A 16,857-nucleotide genomic window follows, 5' to 3' on the forward strand; every position below is an offset into this window, starting at 1 on the left:
AGCGTTCCGCTCATTAGCGACCGTGTGACGTCGAGGTCGACCAATCGGACGGGCGCGTGCCATCCTACAGTTGAGTGTCGAGTGACTCGACGATTGACCAATCCTACGCTTCGGTGACCTGACCGGTCGACCAATCGGTGCGTGTGTGGGCGGGCCTTATCCTTCTGAACCGAGGTGAGTGGCCGCCATCTTGATTTTTCACAATTTTTTCCCCCCACACACTGTTAGGGAACTAAGGTAAATATTTTAATGATGTGCTAGGGAATTAAATAACAATTTAATGGGGGGGGGGGGGGAGGAGGAGCCTCGGGATATCAGGGGGGGGGGGGGGAGAAGAGCGCTGATGAGTTTAAAAAAAAGAGGCCGCCAGTTGCGCGGCCGCCTTGACGACAGCACGCATTCGCACGGCCCCCGTTACCCCGGCAACGGGGCACGCCGGCGGTCTTGAAACCACGCATGCGCACGGCCCGCCACGACAGTTGCGCAGCCGCCTTGACGCCGGCACGCATGCGCACGGCCCCCGTGACACCAGCACAGCCTCGGGAGATCGCGGCGGGGGGGGGGCGGGGCGAGCCTCGGGAAATCGCAGGGGGGACGCAACCGCACCGGACCTCAGACGCTAGGCAGGGGGAGGGGCCGGAGAGAGGGACAGAGGGGAGTGGGGGAGCGGGGGAAGGGGGTGGGTAGGTGTGGGGGAGGGGAGGGGAGGGAGGGAAGGAGAGGAGGGAGAGGACATGACATGACGGGGGGGGGGGGGGGGGGGGGGAGAGGAGGAGAGACACAGGGATATATATATATTATAATCTGAAATTGTTGAGTCCAGAGGGTTGTAAAGTGCCTAATCGAAAGAGGTGCTGTTCCTCGAGCTTAGGCTGAGCTTCCGTGGAACAATGCAAGAGGCCGCGGACAGTGAGGTCAGAGTGAGAATGGAGCGGTGAATTAAAAAGTGACAGGCCACCGGGAGATCGGGGTCCCCCTTACGGACTGAACGGAGGTGTTCCGCAAAGCAGTCACCCAATCGGCATTTGGTCTCCCCAATGTAGAGGAGACCACATCGTGAGCAGCGAATACGGTATACTAAATTGCAAGAAGTACAAGTAAATTTCTGTTTCACCTGGAAGGGGTGTTTGGGGCCCTGGACAGTGGGAAGGGGAGAGGTATAAGGGCATGTGTTGCATCTCCTGCTCTTGCACCGGAAGGTGCCAGGCGAAGGGGAAGGGGGTGGTAGAGGAGTGGACTAGGGTGTCGTGGAGGGAGCAGTCCCTACGGAATGCTGAAAGGGGAGGTGAGGGGGAAGATGCGTTTGGTGGTGGGATCATGCTGGAGGTGGCGGAGGATGATCCGTTGAATGTGGAGGCTGGTGGGGTGAAAGGGGAGGACAAGGTGAACTCTTATCGTAGTTCCGGGAGGGAGGGGCAAGGGTGAGGGCAGAAGTGCAGGAGATAGATTGAGGGCCGTGTCAACCACAGTAGAGGGGAATCCTCGGTTGAGGAAAAAGACATGTTGGAAGCACTGGTATGGAAGGTGGCATCGTCTGAGCAGATGCGGCGGAGACGGAGAAACTGGGAGAATGGAATAGAGTCCTTACAGGAGGTGGGGTGGGAGGAAGTGTAGTCCAGGTAGCTGTGGGAGTCAGTGAGCTTGCAGTGAATGTTTGTCAATAACCTATCCCCAGAGATGGAGACTGAGAAGTCGAGGAAGGAAAGGGAAGGGAAGAGTCAGAGATGGACCAGGTGAAGGAAGGGTGGAAATTGGAAGCAAAGTGAATGACATTTTCTAGTTCAGGGCGAGAGCAGGAGATGGCACCGATACAGTCATCAATGTATCGGAAAAAGAGGTGAGGGAGGGGACCAGAGTAGGACTGGAACATATCCCACGAAAAGGCAGGCATAGCTAGGACCCATGCGGGTACCCATAGCAACACCTTTAATTTGGAGGAAATGAGTGGAGTCAAAGGAGAAGTTGTTCAATGTGAGAACAAGTTCAGCCAGGCGGAGGAGGGTGGTGGTGGATGGGGACTGGTTGGGCCTCTGTTCAAGGAAGAACAGGAGCGTCCTCAGGCCATCCTGGTGGGGGATGGAGGTGTATACAAACAAGTATCTGGGCAAAAGAGCAAAATTCTTCAGCTAACTGAAAAGGGTATTAACTGGAATAGGATTAACACTTCATAAACCACTCAAGCACAAAAGACAGATCAATTGGTGACCTACAGATTGGAAGTAATTGAACTACTTAGAGTTATAAGCAGCATTTAGACTGTTTCATGCTATTATTCATCATCCTGATAAACCTTATGCTGGTGGCAATTAAATTGGTGTACAATAGTACATAAAGTACTGTTGAATTAGCAACCTTCCAACTAAAGCATTAACTGAAATGAATGCAACAGCAATTACCACTTCAAGCTATTTTAAGCAGGTGACTGAACTTACAATTTAGCACAATATAATTTAACCCCAGACATCAATCCAAGTTAATGTTTCCTACACATTTCTTATTGAAAAAGTAATGGAGAATAACCAAATACCTGTTGTTGGACATGGTGTCCTTTGGGGTGACCCGCGCAATGCCACTAACTCCGGCAGTGCGTGCTGGTTCTGCATTGTTGCTATTGGACGGTGTGCTTAGCCTTCCCCACGTTTTAGGATTCAAGCTTGCGAGGAAGGAAGATTTGGGAGACTGGGTGGCTGTAGGACTCTTTGCTATGTAAAAAAAACTCAAATGTTGGTAATGAGGTAGTATTACGGTCACAATGTTCTACACAAGGACATTTATCAAGTTTGAATTTCTCTCAAATAAAGACCACATATAATCTGAAATAAAACAGTTAATGCTGGAAACAGGTCATGCAGCATATGGTCACTTCTAGCGCAACCAAACCTGCTGCTAATACACATCAGGCAATTACAACAAACAGAAATTCAATGCGAGCCAATTTTTTCTTTAAAATCAGATAAAAATGGTATACACAATTTAAGTAAACCAAAATAAAAGGTGGTAACCCTGTACAGCGCCCTGAAGTGCTTGGACAAGTTCTCAAACACATCCCCCAACCATGGTCCAACTGCCTGGGATAAGGGGAAGAAATGGTAGAGTTTGTATGCCTAAACCACTGAGGACCCAGGATGCTCGCCTTTAAAGCTAACGACAGCAACATGGTAGAATCTTGGGAGCATGCTACCTGCACGAAGGGTAACAAGGGGATGGTGGATTTGAACATTAAGAAAAGAAAGTTAGCACTTAACTGACCCATTTGTTCCATAGCCTATTCAATATTACTGACCCAATAGGAGTGTTACAGGTTCAGCTGCCACTCCCTGATCACAGCAGAGCCCCTTGCGCCATCAAAACTATTCCACATTAAAATCTCACCAAGTCAGTTGTGATATTCAAACATGATACACACACAATGCAAAATTATATTGGGGCAGTAATTCCTCCCCAAACGCGCGAGTACGGAAGGGGTACTCACGCGTCTGGCCGGAGGAAATGCCGGTTTTCAGCATGCACAGCGCATGCGCTGAAAACCGGCATTTCCTCTCCTCTAACCCAAGAGGTGAAGAGGCTAGCGCGTGCGCTGTAGGGGGCAGCGCATGCGTCTTGGATTTCCTCTGTTTTGGGGGATTTGCGCATGTGTAAAGGCCTCCGGTCTTTACGCTTGTAAAAAGCACACGTAAGTATTTATTTTTTTACAGGTAAGTGGTGTTTTAGTGCAATTTAGAGTTTTTTTTTCCCCCACAGGTTTATTATTTTAAAGAATCTACAATAAGGTAAGTTTAGTTTTAGACCCTTTTTATTAAAAATTTATTTTTTTCCAAAAAAAAGTTTAAATTATTTTTTAAACTTATTTATACTTAATTTAAGGATTGGGATGTTTTTTAAAGTTTAAATAGTGTTTTGGGCCCCCGCAGTTTTCATGAGTTTGGCAGTTCTTACTCTCAAACTCATGAATGAACCTTCCCCTCCCGATGGGTTGTACAGTGCTCACCTGATCCCAGCCGGCACATCGCACTAACTACGCCGCTGGATCAGGTAAGCACATCGCGCTGACATCTGAACCGGGCCAGTGACAGGAAATGCAAGCAGGCCCGGGCTTCAGATGTCAGCACGCAGGGTGAGTGCAGATCGGGGGCTTGCACGCGCGGCAAGCCCCCGACACCAAGTTCTGGGCCATTAGCCTTCACTTTCATGGTGATGGCAACTGTTAATCCCAGATCCCAAAGTGTTATACTTAGAAGAAGTGGAATTCAGTACCCCTGGCATTTACACTTGTAAAATTGAACCATATACCCAAATACTATTTTTCCTCACAATATTGCAAGAGCTTCAGAGTACAGGCAAATCCAAATTGACAATTCCATTTTCACTAGCTGTAATGCACCATGACAATACAGGAGTCATACCTTGATTGTCTACTTTGTCATCATCTCTCGGAGGTGAATACTTTGTCCTCCTGGTTACACGTTTTGGCAATCTTTTCCTCTTTAAGACATCACTTAATCGTCTGAAAAAGTAATTGAGTTGCATACAAGCTATTAAGAACTTGTATTTATAGTGCCTTATATCTGAAAAGTCCAACGCACTTCACAGGTTGAATTAGACGCCGAGTCCCAACGCATTTCACAGAATGAATTAGATGTGGCAATTACAGTCATGTGGGTAAATAGGGCAGCCATTTTATACACAGCAAGGCGATAAATTACTGGTTAATCCATCTGTGTGGCGCTGGTTAAGATAGCAATGTTGGCCAAGACACATGGGGAAAAACAGCATCACGAAAGGTAGCTATATTTTACAGTTGCTTACACATTACTTCGCTTTTGGCGGCAGTGACATACTAAGGTTTTCATGATGCCTTCACTAGTCCAATAGAGTGTGTTTATTTATGTAAGCTGGACTACTTCCAAGAGGTGCTCAGGGATTAATTTTACACAGCAACACCACAGCCTACACAAAAGTCCTCTTTTAAACTTGGTGATATTTTGTGTCAATGTTCCATTCTCAGAATAGAGAGAGTGAGTGCACACTGAACTGAACCATGCGGCAAAAATCTGTAGTTTTAATTGTTAACAGAAATAAATCAGATAATCTGGTCAGGATAGTCATCAGTTGTATATTGTATTGAGTCAATCTTAAGGCTTTATACCCAATTCTTTAATTTAAAAAATTCAGAATGTTTTTATATTTCCATATAACGGCTTAACTTTAAGTATAGGATAGTCTGCATACAGTACAAGGAATACAATGTTTTACTGACAAGAATGTGACATCTATGCCCACATCCATTTTTATACCTAGCATAGTCACCAAATGACCAGCATTTTTGGAGAGGTTTTCCACCAACTGTTATGATACAAGAGGGATTTGGAATGTTGTTCTTGGTGCAGTTTATTTTTTGGTTCATGAAATGGTCTGTTCCTACATTTCTATACTTTGTAGCTAACTATTGCCTTCTGTGTTGGTCTACTTCCAACCAGCAAGTTAAAAATAAATGTCTTGAGGTGCCACAGATACGTATCCTTTCACATCATTGATCAAAGTAAAGCTTGCTAAACAGAATTTGCCCATATTTACTAGAGACAAATTATACATCCTTGAAATACAGAACATGGAAATAACTAAATATTACCTTAAGGTACAGTTGGCTTCACTGTTGGTTCAGTGGTAGCACTCTCCCTCAACCAACATCAGTAAAACCGATTGTTTGGTCAGTTATCTCATTGCTGTTTTGAGGAACTGTGCCGTGCAAATTGGATGCCACATTTTCCTACATTACAATAGTGACTACAATTCAGAAATACTTCACTGCCTGTGAAGCATGTCGAGATGTCCTGAGGTTGTGAGAAGTGCTATATAAACACAAGTTCTTACTTTCTTTACTTTGAGGATCAACTTGTGTTGGGAGTTAATTAATTGTGTATTGTCTGAGACAGAGAAATGTGGATGTCTAGATTCTTATTACTTCAAGCACATGTATTCTAAATGTGGCAACATTAAGAGGCAATTTTATTTCCAGTAAACAAAAAACTGTTGAAAAATCTCAGCTTTCACAGAAGTAAGCACATCTGATTTCAAGGCCAGGATACAGGGGCATTTAGAAAACTAATGTAATATTTAATAAAACCCAGAAAATGCTGGAAATATTCAGGTCAGGCAACATCTGCGGAGAGAGAAACAAAGTTAACGTTTCAGGTCGATGACCTTTTGTCAGAACTGGAAAAAGTTGCAAGAGATTTCAAACAAGTGCAGGGGCAGGTGCTGTTCCTCATCTTTCAATTAGGCACTTCACAGCCTTCTGGACTCAACATCAAATTCAACAATTTCTGACCATACCCTCAGCCCCTATTTTTTCCACATGGCAGCTGTTGATTCTGCCATTCCCATTTACACCTCATCTAGACTCAGCTTTTGTTTCTCAACTTGTCCCATTGCCATCTCCTTTTGCCTTGCACCATCATCCCTTTTGTCTTTTATTCCCTCCTGCCTTCCACCCTATCACAGACCTTCCCTTTTGTTCTTTCCTCCCTTCCCTGCACTTGCTTAAAATCTGTTGCATCTCTAACTTGATTTCCAGTTCTGACGAAAGGTCATCGACCCGAAACATTAACTCGGTTTCTCTCTTCACAGCTGCTGCCTGACCTGCTGAGTATTTCCAGCATTTTCTGTTTTTATTTCAGACTTCCAGCATCTGCAATATTTTGCTTTTGTATAAATGCAATATGTAGCTTGTTGGTACACAAGTCTGAATCACCATTCTTCTCCCCTCGCCCATCTGCCCTACCCCGAATTTCAGAAGGGAAACTGAAATATCAAAGATTCAGCACAAAAAGGGAGATGTACAAAGACATTAGATCAAATACTGGAAAAAAAAGTGATCTTGTCTGATTGGTTAAATGTGAAGACAACTTTTACCAGAGTAGATATTTCACCAATTTGTCTCTAGTCATTGCTGGAAACAGGAGATGGAGAGAAAGGGTGTTGGGCAACAGAAGTCAAATATGTCAGTTGCTGCATTAACTCTACTGCTCAGAGGAATACATATTCAGCATGCGCTGTATCCGAGACAAAGTATTAATGAATACAATTATCCATGTTTCTGAGCATAGGTGTTCCCTAGGTCTTAATCCTGCAGTCTGGTATAATCAATTAATCAAGCTAAAGCCACCCTAGATTAAAAAGGAACAAGATAAAGGCCCGGTGTGTGAAATGATCTTTGCAGTCTTTACGTGGAAGAGAATTCTGAAGGATTATTATTTTACGACAAAGCTACTTCTAATTTGGCAACATCGCTGAAGACCAGAATGATGGGATCTAAGAAAACGTCACATCGATGCAATAGGTGGGGGCGGGCGAAACGACAAATCGGGATGGCAAAAAACGTATTGTAATTTGCAGCTGGATATGCTGGCACTCAACACTAACATGGTGAAACTGGAATACATACTTTCCCCTAACCTTCAGTACAAAAACAGAACAAAGCACCTCTGGTTAATATCAAGCCTGAAGACAAAGTGCTTTATAGGAAAGCTTTTGAGAGCTGTGCTGATCAAGGCTATAGGCAAAAGCAATTTGTTCAAAGTACACCCCATTGTCTAGTCAAAAGATACAATGAAAATATGGCTCAACTTTGTTTTGAAAAGCTTCCGATGTGACAGGAAGTCTCCTTGGCTTTAAGGTGCTTTGGTCGTGTCAGAGGGCGGAGCCCCATGTTCTACAGAGTGGCTCAATTGATTGCAAGACTACTCTGGGATGAGTTAACCTTTAAAAAAGAGTTCTGATCAAAGATAATCGACCTGAAATGTTTACTCTCTCTCCACAGATGCTGCCTGACCTGCTGAGTATTTCCAGCATTTTCTGCTTTTACTAAAAAAAATGTTGCTGGTTAGGTAAGAGATTGGAGCCTATCTGGACCAAGAGTCTTGACTCTTGGTCAGTTTACTTTCAGGGATAAGTGTACAGTAAAAAGTTCAACTGTAACAGCCCTATTAAAAGTCTCCATGCAGAACCATAAAATTGCCTACCCCAGGACCAAAAATAGGATTGTCCTTGAAGCATCCTTAAAAAGGTACAGCACTGAAGCTACATGACAGTGAGCAGACTTCGACATACCTGGAATTGAGCACCCATGATAATGAATCCTGTGCTAGCTCCAAGTTGCATCAAGGATCCAAGTTTGTTTGGGCATTTAGAATGTGGTGAAATTAAGTAAGGCTCAACATGAAAAGGCAAAGGAATGCCGTCACCAAGACAAGTACTTAATACACTGACAGCTGATATCAAGCCTATTGGGAATACTACGTTTACACTCTTGAACATAAAGTTCTTAGCTAGCATTGCCTATGATATAAAATACTCTAGGCCCAGATTCCACCCCAACTAAAAGACATCAATTGCAGATCACGGCAATGGTTTACCATGGGGTACATTGTCCCTGATAGACATGCCAAATTACAAAATTAACATGTGCTGCCACTTGTTGGGTGAGTTTAGTAATTGATCAGATTAACCAAATACCATTTTCATCTTTGCTTTCCCCTCCACTCCATATTCCATTTTTGAACTCTTTCAAGCCTCCTTTACAGCTAGAATAAAAGGTAACCAGGTAGGGCTTTAGAGATTGCAAAAGTAATGCAAGTGACAGGACTCTAGATGAAGTATTGATCAAGTCTTTCAAATGAAGGACAGACTTTATATAGCTGCTTGTAATTCCAAAGACAACAGAGTTGATGATAAAGATACGGAGATAAATTTGATCTTGGATTGATATTAAAGACCTAGAGCCAAGACCATAAACGCAAGTGTAGAAAGTAAATCCGTGTTAGACATAGCATGGGCTATGATGGTGTATAACTAATTCTCCACTTGTTTGGAATGAAAACTGCACTCCAAGACCTTACCCATGAGGCACAGTGATCAAGTCACCACCCTTTTTCAGGATAGTTTTCCAGTATTAACTACAGCAAAGAATCTTTGCGTAGTGTGGAGCCTAAGGATAATACTACTGCTGACAGGAGAAAGACAGTACAGAATAAGGACTAATATACAGCAATATTGGGGAGGGGGAGTGTGGAGGAAGAAAGTTGGATGGCTGAGCGTTAAAGCAGCATCTCAATTTTCACTTGGGTCATAGCCTTATTCAGTTGCCAAGGATGGATGAGTGAATGAATGAAGAAAAGCAAAATTGTAGTGTAGCATCCGTCAAAAGCATACCCTGAACCTTGTAGTGCCATAGTGCAGGAAGTTTAATATAACTTGAATCTTAGTAAAATTATATTTCAACAATTAAATGCTAACTTGTACATCATTAGTTAAATGAAAGGCATTGGCATCAATATGCCTGGTCCAAACTGCAGCTCACTGAATAAGACATCAAAAGTGGTCCTTGCTAACAAGTTCACATATCTTATCAGGAGATGAGAACATCTCAAATACAGTCCTAACTTGATAAGAGAGCACAAAGGTTTGTTGCGTAATGTGGAAATTTTAAACTTACCCTTGTGGACTTAAGTCCAAAGAGTCATCCATACTTTGGAAGCTGGGGGATCCGAGATCAGCAACTGTATTACTTGCAGCAGTGGCTGTACTAATTGTGGCTGTCGTGCCCAGACTTCCTATTCCACTACTACATGCCTTTGGAGGGCTGGTAAGTAGAGTCTCAGACTCTGCTAAATTTTTCACCTGATGCATCACACCTTCCACAAAAACAAAGCTATAATTAGTATTTTGTACCTCAACATCTCAATTCTGACTATTTTAATTATGAAAAGTTAAGAAAATTCAACACTTCACTTAACTCTAAAATCAAATAAAACCATTGCTGTTTGTCATAATTCAAAGTTAAAATTAATTCCACGAGAGAAATGTCTACAAGATATAAAAAACATCCAAATTTTGGAAACTTCTTGGAATATGAAAATATTCTTTACCTTCTCTTCTGAAGTAAACGCTGAATATATCTGGTAACTTCTGCATTAAAATCTCTGCCATCTGTAGCGCTCCTACAACGATCTTGAAATCTTGACTTGACAGCATGGAAGCAATGTGGCTGTTGGAGTTGGGGGAAATGAGAAAGTCAGTTTATATAAATGCAAATCAGATTAAGCTCTTAAAGTACACATTAAAAAATTACTGAAACTAATGGCACACATTAGTGAAATTGGTTTTGAATTGTGAAATGCATTTTTGTGTAACCTTTAAAAAGGACATCTAAAGACTACAGGGCAGTCACACTAGGAGATAAATCAAAACTAAAGCTGAAAAAAAATATGTAGACATTGCTTCAAATTAAGATCTGTCAAGTAGTTCTGCATTACCTTAATAAATCAGTATTTTCAAGTCACTAATTGCAGTTTAAGATACAGCTCTGCCAAAGCCCTGTTTTGCAGTCACATTCAAACGTTACTCAAAATTATCTAGCTAATGTCTATACTTTTATAATTTAATACAGAATTCTCAATAACAGTTGCACTAACTCCAAATAAGCTGAACTGAAACTTTCATATTAAACAATTTAAGTACAGGAGACTTTGGTTTATCCGGAGGTTGTATGTCCGGAAACCTCGATCGACCGGCAGAAATCAGGAGCCGTTGTTAGCTTTTTCCCCCCCCCCCCAACAGTCAGGCTTTGGAAAGTCTCTCTGAAGCTGTTGCTAAGCTACAGAGACGCTTCCAAGGTACAGGCCGACTGTTTGAAGCTGTTGCTAAGCAAGAGTGTTTGTTGTCAGATACGGAGATGAAAATCTCCGTATGCTTCAACATTAACTTTGTATGTCCGGCAGTTTTTATAGATCGGCAACAGCTCGGTCCCGTCAGTGCCGGATATAACAAAGTTTCCTGTACACAGCATGGGCGGGGAAGAGGAGAGCTCCAGTAATCAATTATCAATGCAAAGTTAGAAAAAGGCATAAAGGTGTATCTAGTACAAGACATCACTTCAATCTTACGACAGACTCCATTAAGAATTCAGATGATCAACATTTTTGATTGGCTTTGGTGCCAATGGAGAAGCATCTTAGAATCGCAGACTGATACAGCACAGGTGGTGGTGATTCGGCCCATTGTGCCAATACCGGCTCTTCGAAAGCTATCCAATGAGTCCCAGTGCCCTGCAAATTTTTCCCCTTTAAATACTTATCCAATTCCCTTTTAAAAGTTATTATTGAATCAATTACCACCACACTTTCAGGCAGTGCAATCCAGATAACTCGCTGTGTAATTTCTCCCCCCCCCCCCCCCCATCGTGTGGCCTCTGGTTCTTTTGCCAATTACAGGAAACTCTATTATCCGGCACCAACAGGACCGGTGTGGTTCCGGTTTATCAAAAAGTCCAGATTACAGAGAGGTATAGTTTAAAAGGTACGAGAGCTCCGTACACAGCAACAAATCCAGGCTTCCCTGTTGCTTAGCAACATTTGCAGGAACTCCGGCCACAGACCAAGCGTCCCTGTTGCTTAGCAACAAGTGCACGAACCCCAGTTACACAGCCAGAGATCCAGGAACTGCCACTAATATGAAGTAAAACTTACCTGAACCTACTCCTGAATTTTGCCGGTTAACAGAGATTTCCAGTTACTTAGGTGCCGGTTAAAAGAGAGTTTCCTGTACCTTGAATCTGTGTCCTCTGGTTACCAACCTTTTTGTCTTTATCGGAGTCAAAAATCAAGCACTGGGACAATTACTCACCCCAGATAGTATTCTCCGGACAAATGTTCAAGATTCAAGCTCTATAAATTTTCAGCAAAACAGTTATGTACATTACATAAGGTTCTTTAAGTACTTTACATTCAATACCCACCTGGAAACAGCATGATTTTTTAGCACATCCTTTAGAAGTTCAGCATCAGCAAAATAAATTATTCTAAGAATTGCTCTAAGGCACTTGTGTCTGACAGCAGGTCCAGCTGAGGAACTATACACTTCATACAACACACCAAACAATGTCTTTATAAAGCATTTAGCCAGGTCTGGGTCCTCCCTCATTAGTTGAGCACGTGCATCATCCTTCCTCGTTTCAGAGTGACCACCTATATTAAAAAAAGCACAGGCTTCAGATTGCACTTTTCTGAAAATCCCCATATTTGCAATGACAAAGTTAATAAAACTGACTCAGTTACTTTTATGTTTTGAACTCTGGGGAAGTTCTGTCCCAATTGTGAGGGAATGAAGGCAAATTGTCAGCCTATTACTAAACCACCAATGTCACTTTTAGCCATTATAAGTACATCAAAGCAGCCAGGCTCAACTTAATGATCAACTTATATTAATGATCCTTTCAGCAGCAGCGTCAGTCTTTTATTCTGCACATTTATCCTCAGTAGGAGGAAGCTGATACAGAAGACATGAGGTGCCGCAGAACAATGCTCAATAAATATTTGGACCTACATTATAGGATCCTCAATGACGCACACGAAGTAACTTGTACTGTTTTAGAAGGCACAGACAATATAGAACTGAGTTAATCTCTTGATGCTGCATATAGTGACACCACAAGTCACGGGCAGAATGGAGATGATGGAGTAATTTCCGTCAATCACACCTAAAGACCGCACTGCTGTAAGTGACTGGAATTGATTTCATGCACATAATTTTCATTATGTAACTGTACTCCATTCACTGCATTCTGCTGGAGAAATAATTCTGCTTTTTTGGGAGACTGCTGTAGTTTTGGTTTCAAATTGTTTTCTGCAGTTCGCAAATTGTTTAAATAGACCACTTGCTGAGTAAATAGACTGCTTGCTGCAAGTCCCACTTGCTGCCTCGCCTCCTTGGGTATTAACACCACTGTCACTTATTTAAGAAATGCCAACTTCAAGATTAAACACAAGGTTAGGTTGACAACATTTCTTTAAAAAAGTTTTTGAAATGTAGCTAAATTTGAGGTGGATAACTGCAAAGTTAGCAAGGGGTGCTGAAGTCACCAAGGCAAAGTCAAGATCACTGAATTGGGCTACTAATGACGCCATAATTGAGTCTGCAACGTTATCGCAAGTTTGCTCATTGGAAGTAACATTTTAACCCTGTTCTGTCTGTTCACTGCAACAACCCTGCCTGTTAGCCATGTATGAAAGGGCAAAAGGCAACCATAACGTCTCATCTACATCCAGGCTTTGTTCCAGAAAACCCTGAATCACAATGAGAGGACATCAATAGACCTGATGTTCTCATCTATTTACAAGGCACAGAGAAAAGAAATAGCACTTAAATCCTTGACAATAATGCTTGAGTTTTTTTCCCCCCCACATTTCAAGCCACTAAAATAGGCCACATGGGGAAATCAACTGCAAACTACTGAGAACACATTTAAGTAGTGCAATCATTGAGCAATGTATTAAATCTTCTAACTGACATGTACTACCCATATTATTGCTATACTAAGCTGGAAATGGTCTAAACAAAAGTTTTTAGTATGCAGAACTTACTCAAGTGTTCATTTTACCATTCCTGTTTGGAAAATCATTTTGATCATAGTAAACAAGTTTCCTCAATTAGCCTGAAACCTACAGCCTGTGATAAGGCCATAAAGATTTTACCAGAATTGACTTAAGTGAACAAAATACTGGAGAACAAAAATGCTCTGGCCATGCTGCTAGTTACAACTGTTAACTGTGGCAGCACGCTCACTTCAGAGTCAGAAGGTTGTGGGTTAAGTCTCACGAGACTTTGGCACAAAATCTAGACTGACACTCTGGTGCAGTATAGTACTAAGCATCTTTCGGACAAGTTGTTAAACCAATCTGCTCTCAGGTGGACATAAAAGATGCCATGGCACTATTTTGAAGATCAGTGTAGTTCTCCCAGTTGTCCTGGCCAATATTTATCCCTTAACCAACGTCACAAACAGATTATCTGGTCATGGCCACATCACTGTTTGTGGGACCTTGCTGGGTGCAAAACTGACTGCCACATTTTCCCTACATTACAATAGTAACTACACTTCAAAAGTACTTCACTGGCTGTAAAGCACTTTAGGATGCCCCAAGGTTGTAAAAGGTGCTGTATAAATGCAAGTTTGTTGTCTCTTATAAAACATTCAACCTTACAGTTTACAAAAAGTAAATTTGGCTAATGGCGAGGGTACTTTCAAATCCTTTACCTAAATGACTTCCTCAGTGAAGTTATAAACCTTCAATTAGTTTGTATAAGATTAATTCACTAGGCAGTACTCACCAGTGTTCGTGTTGGCCAATGGATTGGGTTTTCTCTGAATAGCACGGGCTGTCCCAGTGTCCTCATTGATCTGCTGCATAGAGTTAAAGTCAATAGTATAAACTCGACCCAATGTTGACAAGCTTATTTCATCCTCACCCACTTGATGGGCTGCCTGTGAACAATGTGAACAGACTGTCAAAGCATACAAAAAAGGATTACTGCAGACCTAAGATCAGACTGCTTGCCAGTGTGTCCAAGGCATTTTGGTCAATATTTACCAGCATATGCAGGGCACTTCAGCTCCAAGCTCGGAGCACCAGTTCATATGCACATGTCACTACTCACTGCACATTACATACATGCCTGTACATAAAGATATGCAGAGTTTTGGAAGTCTGACTTGATTGTACATACTTACAGGCAGCAAGAGTGGATGTGCATCATGACGCACACTGAATTATGAAACTTGGAACAGCTCCAGGTGTTACACAAGAGCATACACAACACTACGGAACTGGGATAGGTCTCAGTTGAAGCCACTTAGGATTCAGTGACTCCACGAAGATCTTCATACTGCTTTTATACCCATGAATACAAATGCAGTATGAAAATTCTTGTTAACAAGGTCATAAGAAGGGCTGAGGCATATTTATAAACTATGAAACTGAAGTCACTCCTGTGCATTACTTAAGCAAGGTTTGACTTTAGGTGTGCAGTTTGCTCGTCAGGAAATCAACTGACAAATTTATCAGAGAAAGGTAAAGGTTTAAGGGCTGAGACTTGATACAAAAGTGCAGATTACTCTTAATTCAAGGTAACTTAATTCAAATAATCAGAATTCAAATTTTTAAGCACTGAATTGCCACTTATTTACTTTGTTTAATTATTGGACAGATCACTTTAAAAAAAATGTTTTTTTAAATTGCTTGCTGGTGGTAACCAACCTCTAAAATACAATTTGAAATATTGCCATTTTAGTCCTGTGTGGTAAACAGACTGTAAAACAGGAAAGTATTAAAAGGGCATTGTACAGGTTTCAATGTAAAAATGTTAAAAATTCTCAAATTTAACCACCAAGATATTTTTTGATTTTTGAAGGAAAAAAAATTGCTTGGGATGTGGTAATACTGGCAAGGCAGCATCCCTAGGGTTTAAGTCATCCACAGTGTGGGACTGCAGTCACCTGTACGTTAGACCGGTTACAGGTGACAAGACTCTTTCCTCCCCCCCACCCCCCCCCCATCCTCGGTAGCAGCCAGTAAATTCCTAATTTTTTTTTTCTTCCCCCCCATTGAATTCAATTTTACGACATTAAATTCATAGAGCCGGATTTTGCATGGTGCCGGATTCTGCAGTCAGCGGTGATCGAACAGCACTCACCGTTCATTACACTTACCCACAGACTTATGGACTGGAACTTGCTGTGATTAGAAAGCCCTCTACAGGGGATGTGATCTCTGTGAACAGGGCAAGAAACTGTATCGCCAAATTTTACATTGTTTTTTAAAAATCTCCAACAATAATTAAAATCTAAACGAATGAGACTCCACATTTGCAAAAGTTAATTTTCAGTGGCAGAGGTCACCGGAAGTTGTCAGATTTATACTTTTATAACAGTGAGTGCCAATAGCCTCAGTTATTTTTAACCGTAAAATCTGGGCCAAGATCTATGACTTGCACCACCAGGCTATGGTGCTCATCATTGCAAATTTAAAATAAAGATCAAAATCACTTCCCACTCCTCCTCCCTCTTCTTTCTGCCCCCTCCCACCCCATAATGATTTAATATTCTAAACTATTATACCTCAATTATGCGACTATCGATTCGGTTGTATGGATGCCACAGACCTCGGTCATCACGCCATTGCCATATTGCACCATCTGTATTTTGAGCACTTCCCTTCTTTAGCATGGTATCAACAGCAAAAATTCCTTCTTTGGGTAGACATGGCATCAATTCACTGCAAGAGAAATGTAGATCAGATCTTACCTCTACGTATAAACATTTACTGTGAATATTTTAGTAAATAGTACCAAACACAGTATTTATTACCTTAATACAAAAACTACAGATAAATGCACAAACCCACTTAACAATTACCTAGATAAACTTGCATAACCAGATGTACAAAAGTAAATGCCCCAGTAAACAGCAAAATTAAGATTTAATAAAGATCTGCCCTTCAAGAATGTACATAGCTCATTCAAAGAATTCTGTTCATGGAATCACAGCACAGGAGGCTATTCAGCCCATCATCCCTGTGCCAGCTCTTTGAAAGAGCTAGCCAATTCGTCCCACTCCCCTGCTCTTTCCCCAAGAGTTAATCTTTTTGTTTAAGGATAACTAGTGGAATGTGTGCTAGGCTAGAATGGAAGAGAGCTACATTCTTTCTATCATTCAATATTTCAACTGCAACTGTCTCATTGCCAATTTATCATACAGTCCCTAATATCAGTTTCAAAATTGAGAGATTATGCCCAGGTTATTTTAAGGAACACAGACACTCAACCCATTTCTTGGACAACAGTGAAGACATAAAAGTTTCATTACATTATACAAAGCTCTCACCAGATAAGGGAAGTTAGCTCATAAAGTTCTTGTGGACTTCTTGGTACAAGATCAATTTGTTCTTGGCAGCTGCCACTTGAAGCTCCGCAAAGTAAAAAACGAAGCGTTTCTGCAATGTCTAGAGGAGAAGATCGATCAGC

The 16,857-nt window shown here is 41.8% G+C and overlaps 1 protein-coding gene across 11 annotated transcripts in view; it reads right to left on the minus strand.

The window, feature by feature from the left end:
• The window catches only part of trip12 (thyroid hormone receptor interactor 12), a 150,987-nt gene that overhangs the window by 48,511 nt on the left and 85,619 nt on the right, over positions 1-16,857 (minus strand). For 8 of the 11 annotated variants that reach the window (XM_085989910.1, XM_085989909.1, XM_085989912.1 and 5 more), the window contains exons 17-24: positions 16,718-16,835; positions 15,953-16,109; positions 14,167-14,320; positions 11,795-12,023; positions 9,927-10,045; positions 9,494-9,692; positions 4,404-4,504; positions 2,528-2,702 (exon numbers count right to left, since the gene is read on the minus strand). In XM_085989910.1, coding sequence (XP_085846036.1) covers positions 2,528-2,702; positions 4,404-4,504; positions 9,494-9,692; positions 9,927-10,045; positions 11,795-12,023; positions 14,167-14,320; positions 15,953-16,109; positions 16,718-16,835 — 1,252 coding nt within the window. The remainder of the gene's footprint in view (positions 1-2,527; positions 2,703-4,403; positions 4,505-9,493; positions 9,693-9,926; positions 10,046-11,794; positions 12,024-14,166; positions 14,321-15,952; positions 16,110-16,717; positions 16,836-16,857) is intronic. The other 3 variants (XM_085989919.1, XM_085989918.1, XM_085989917.1) reach the window with 1 other exon arrangement.

Source organism: Somniosus microcephalus, chromosome 6 (genome assembly GCF_052327205.1).
Source record: "Somniosus microcephalus isolate GS21.2 chromosome 6, FLI_Smic_1.0, whole genome shotgun sequence".
Taxonomy (NCBI): domain Eukaryota; kingdom Metazoa; phylum Chordata; class Chondrichthyes; order Squaliformes; family Somniosidae; genus Somniosus; species Somniosus microcephalus.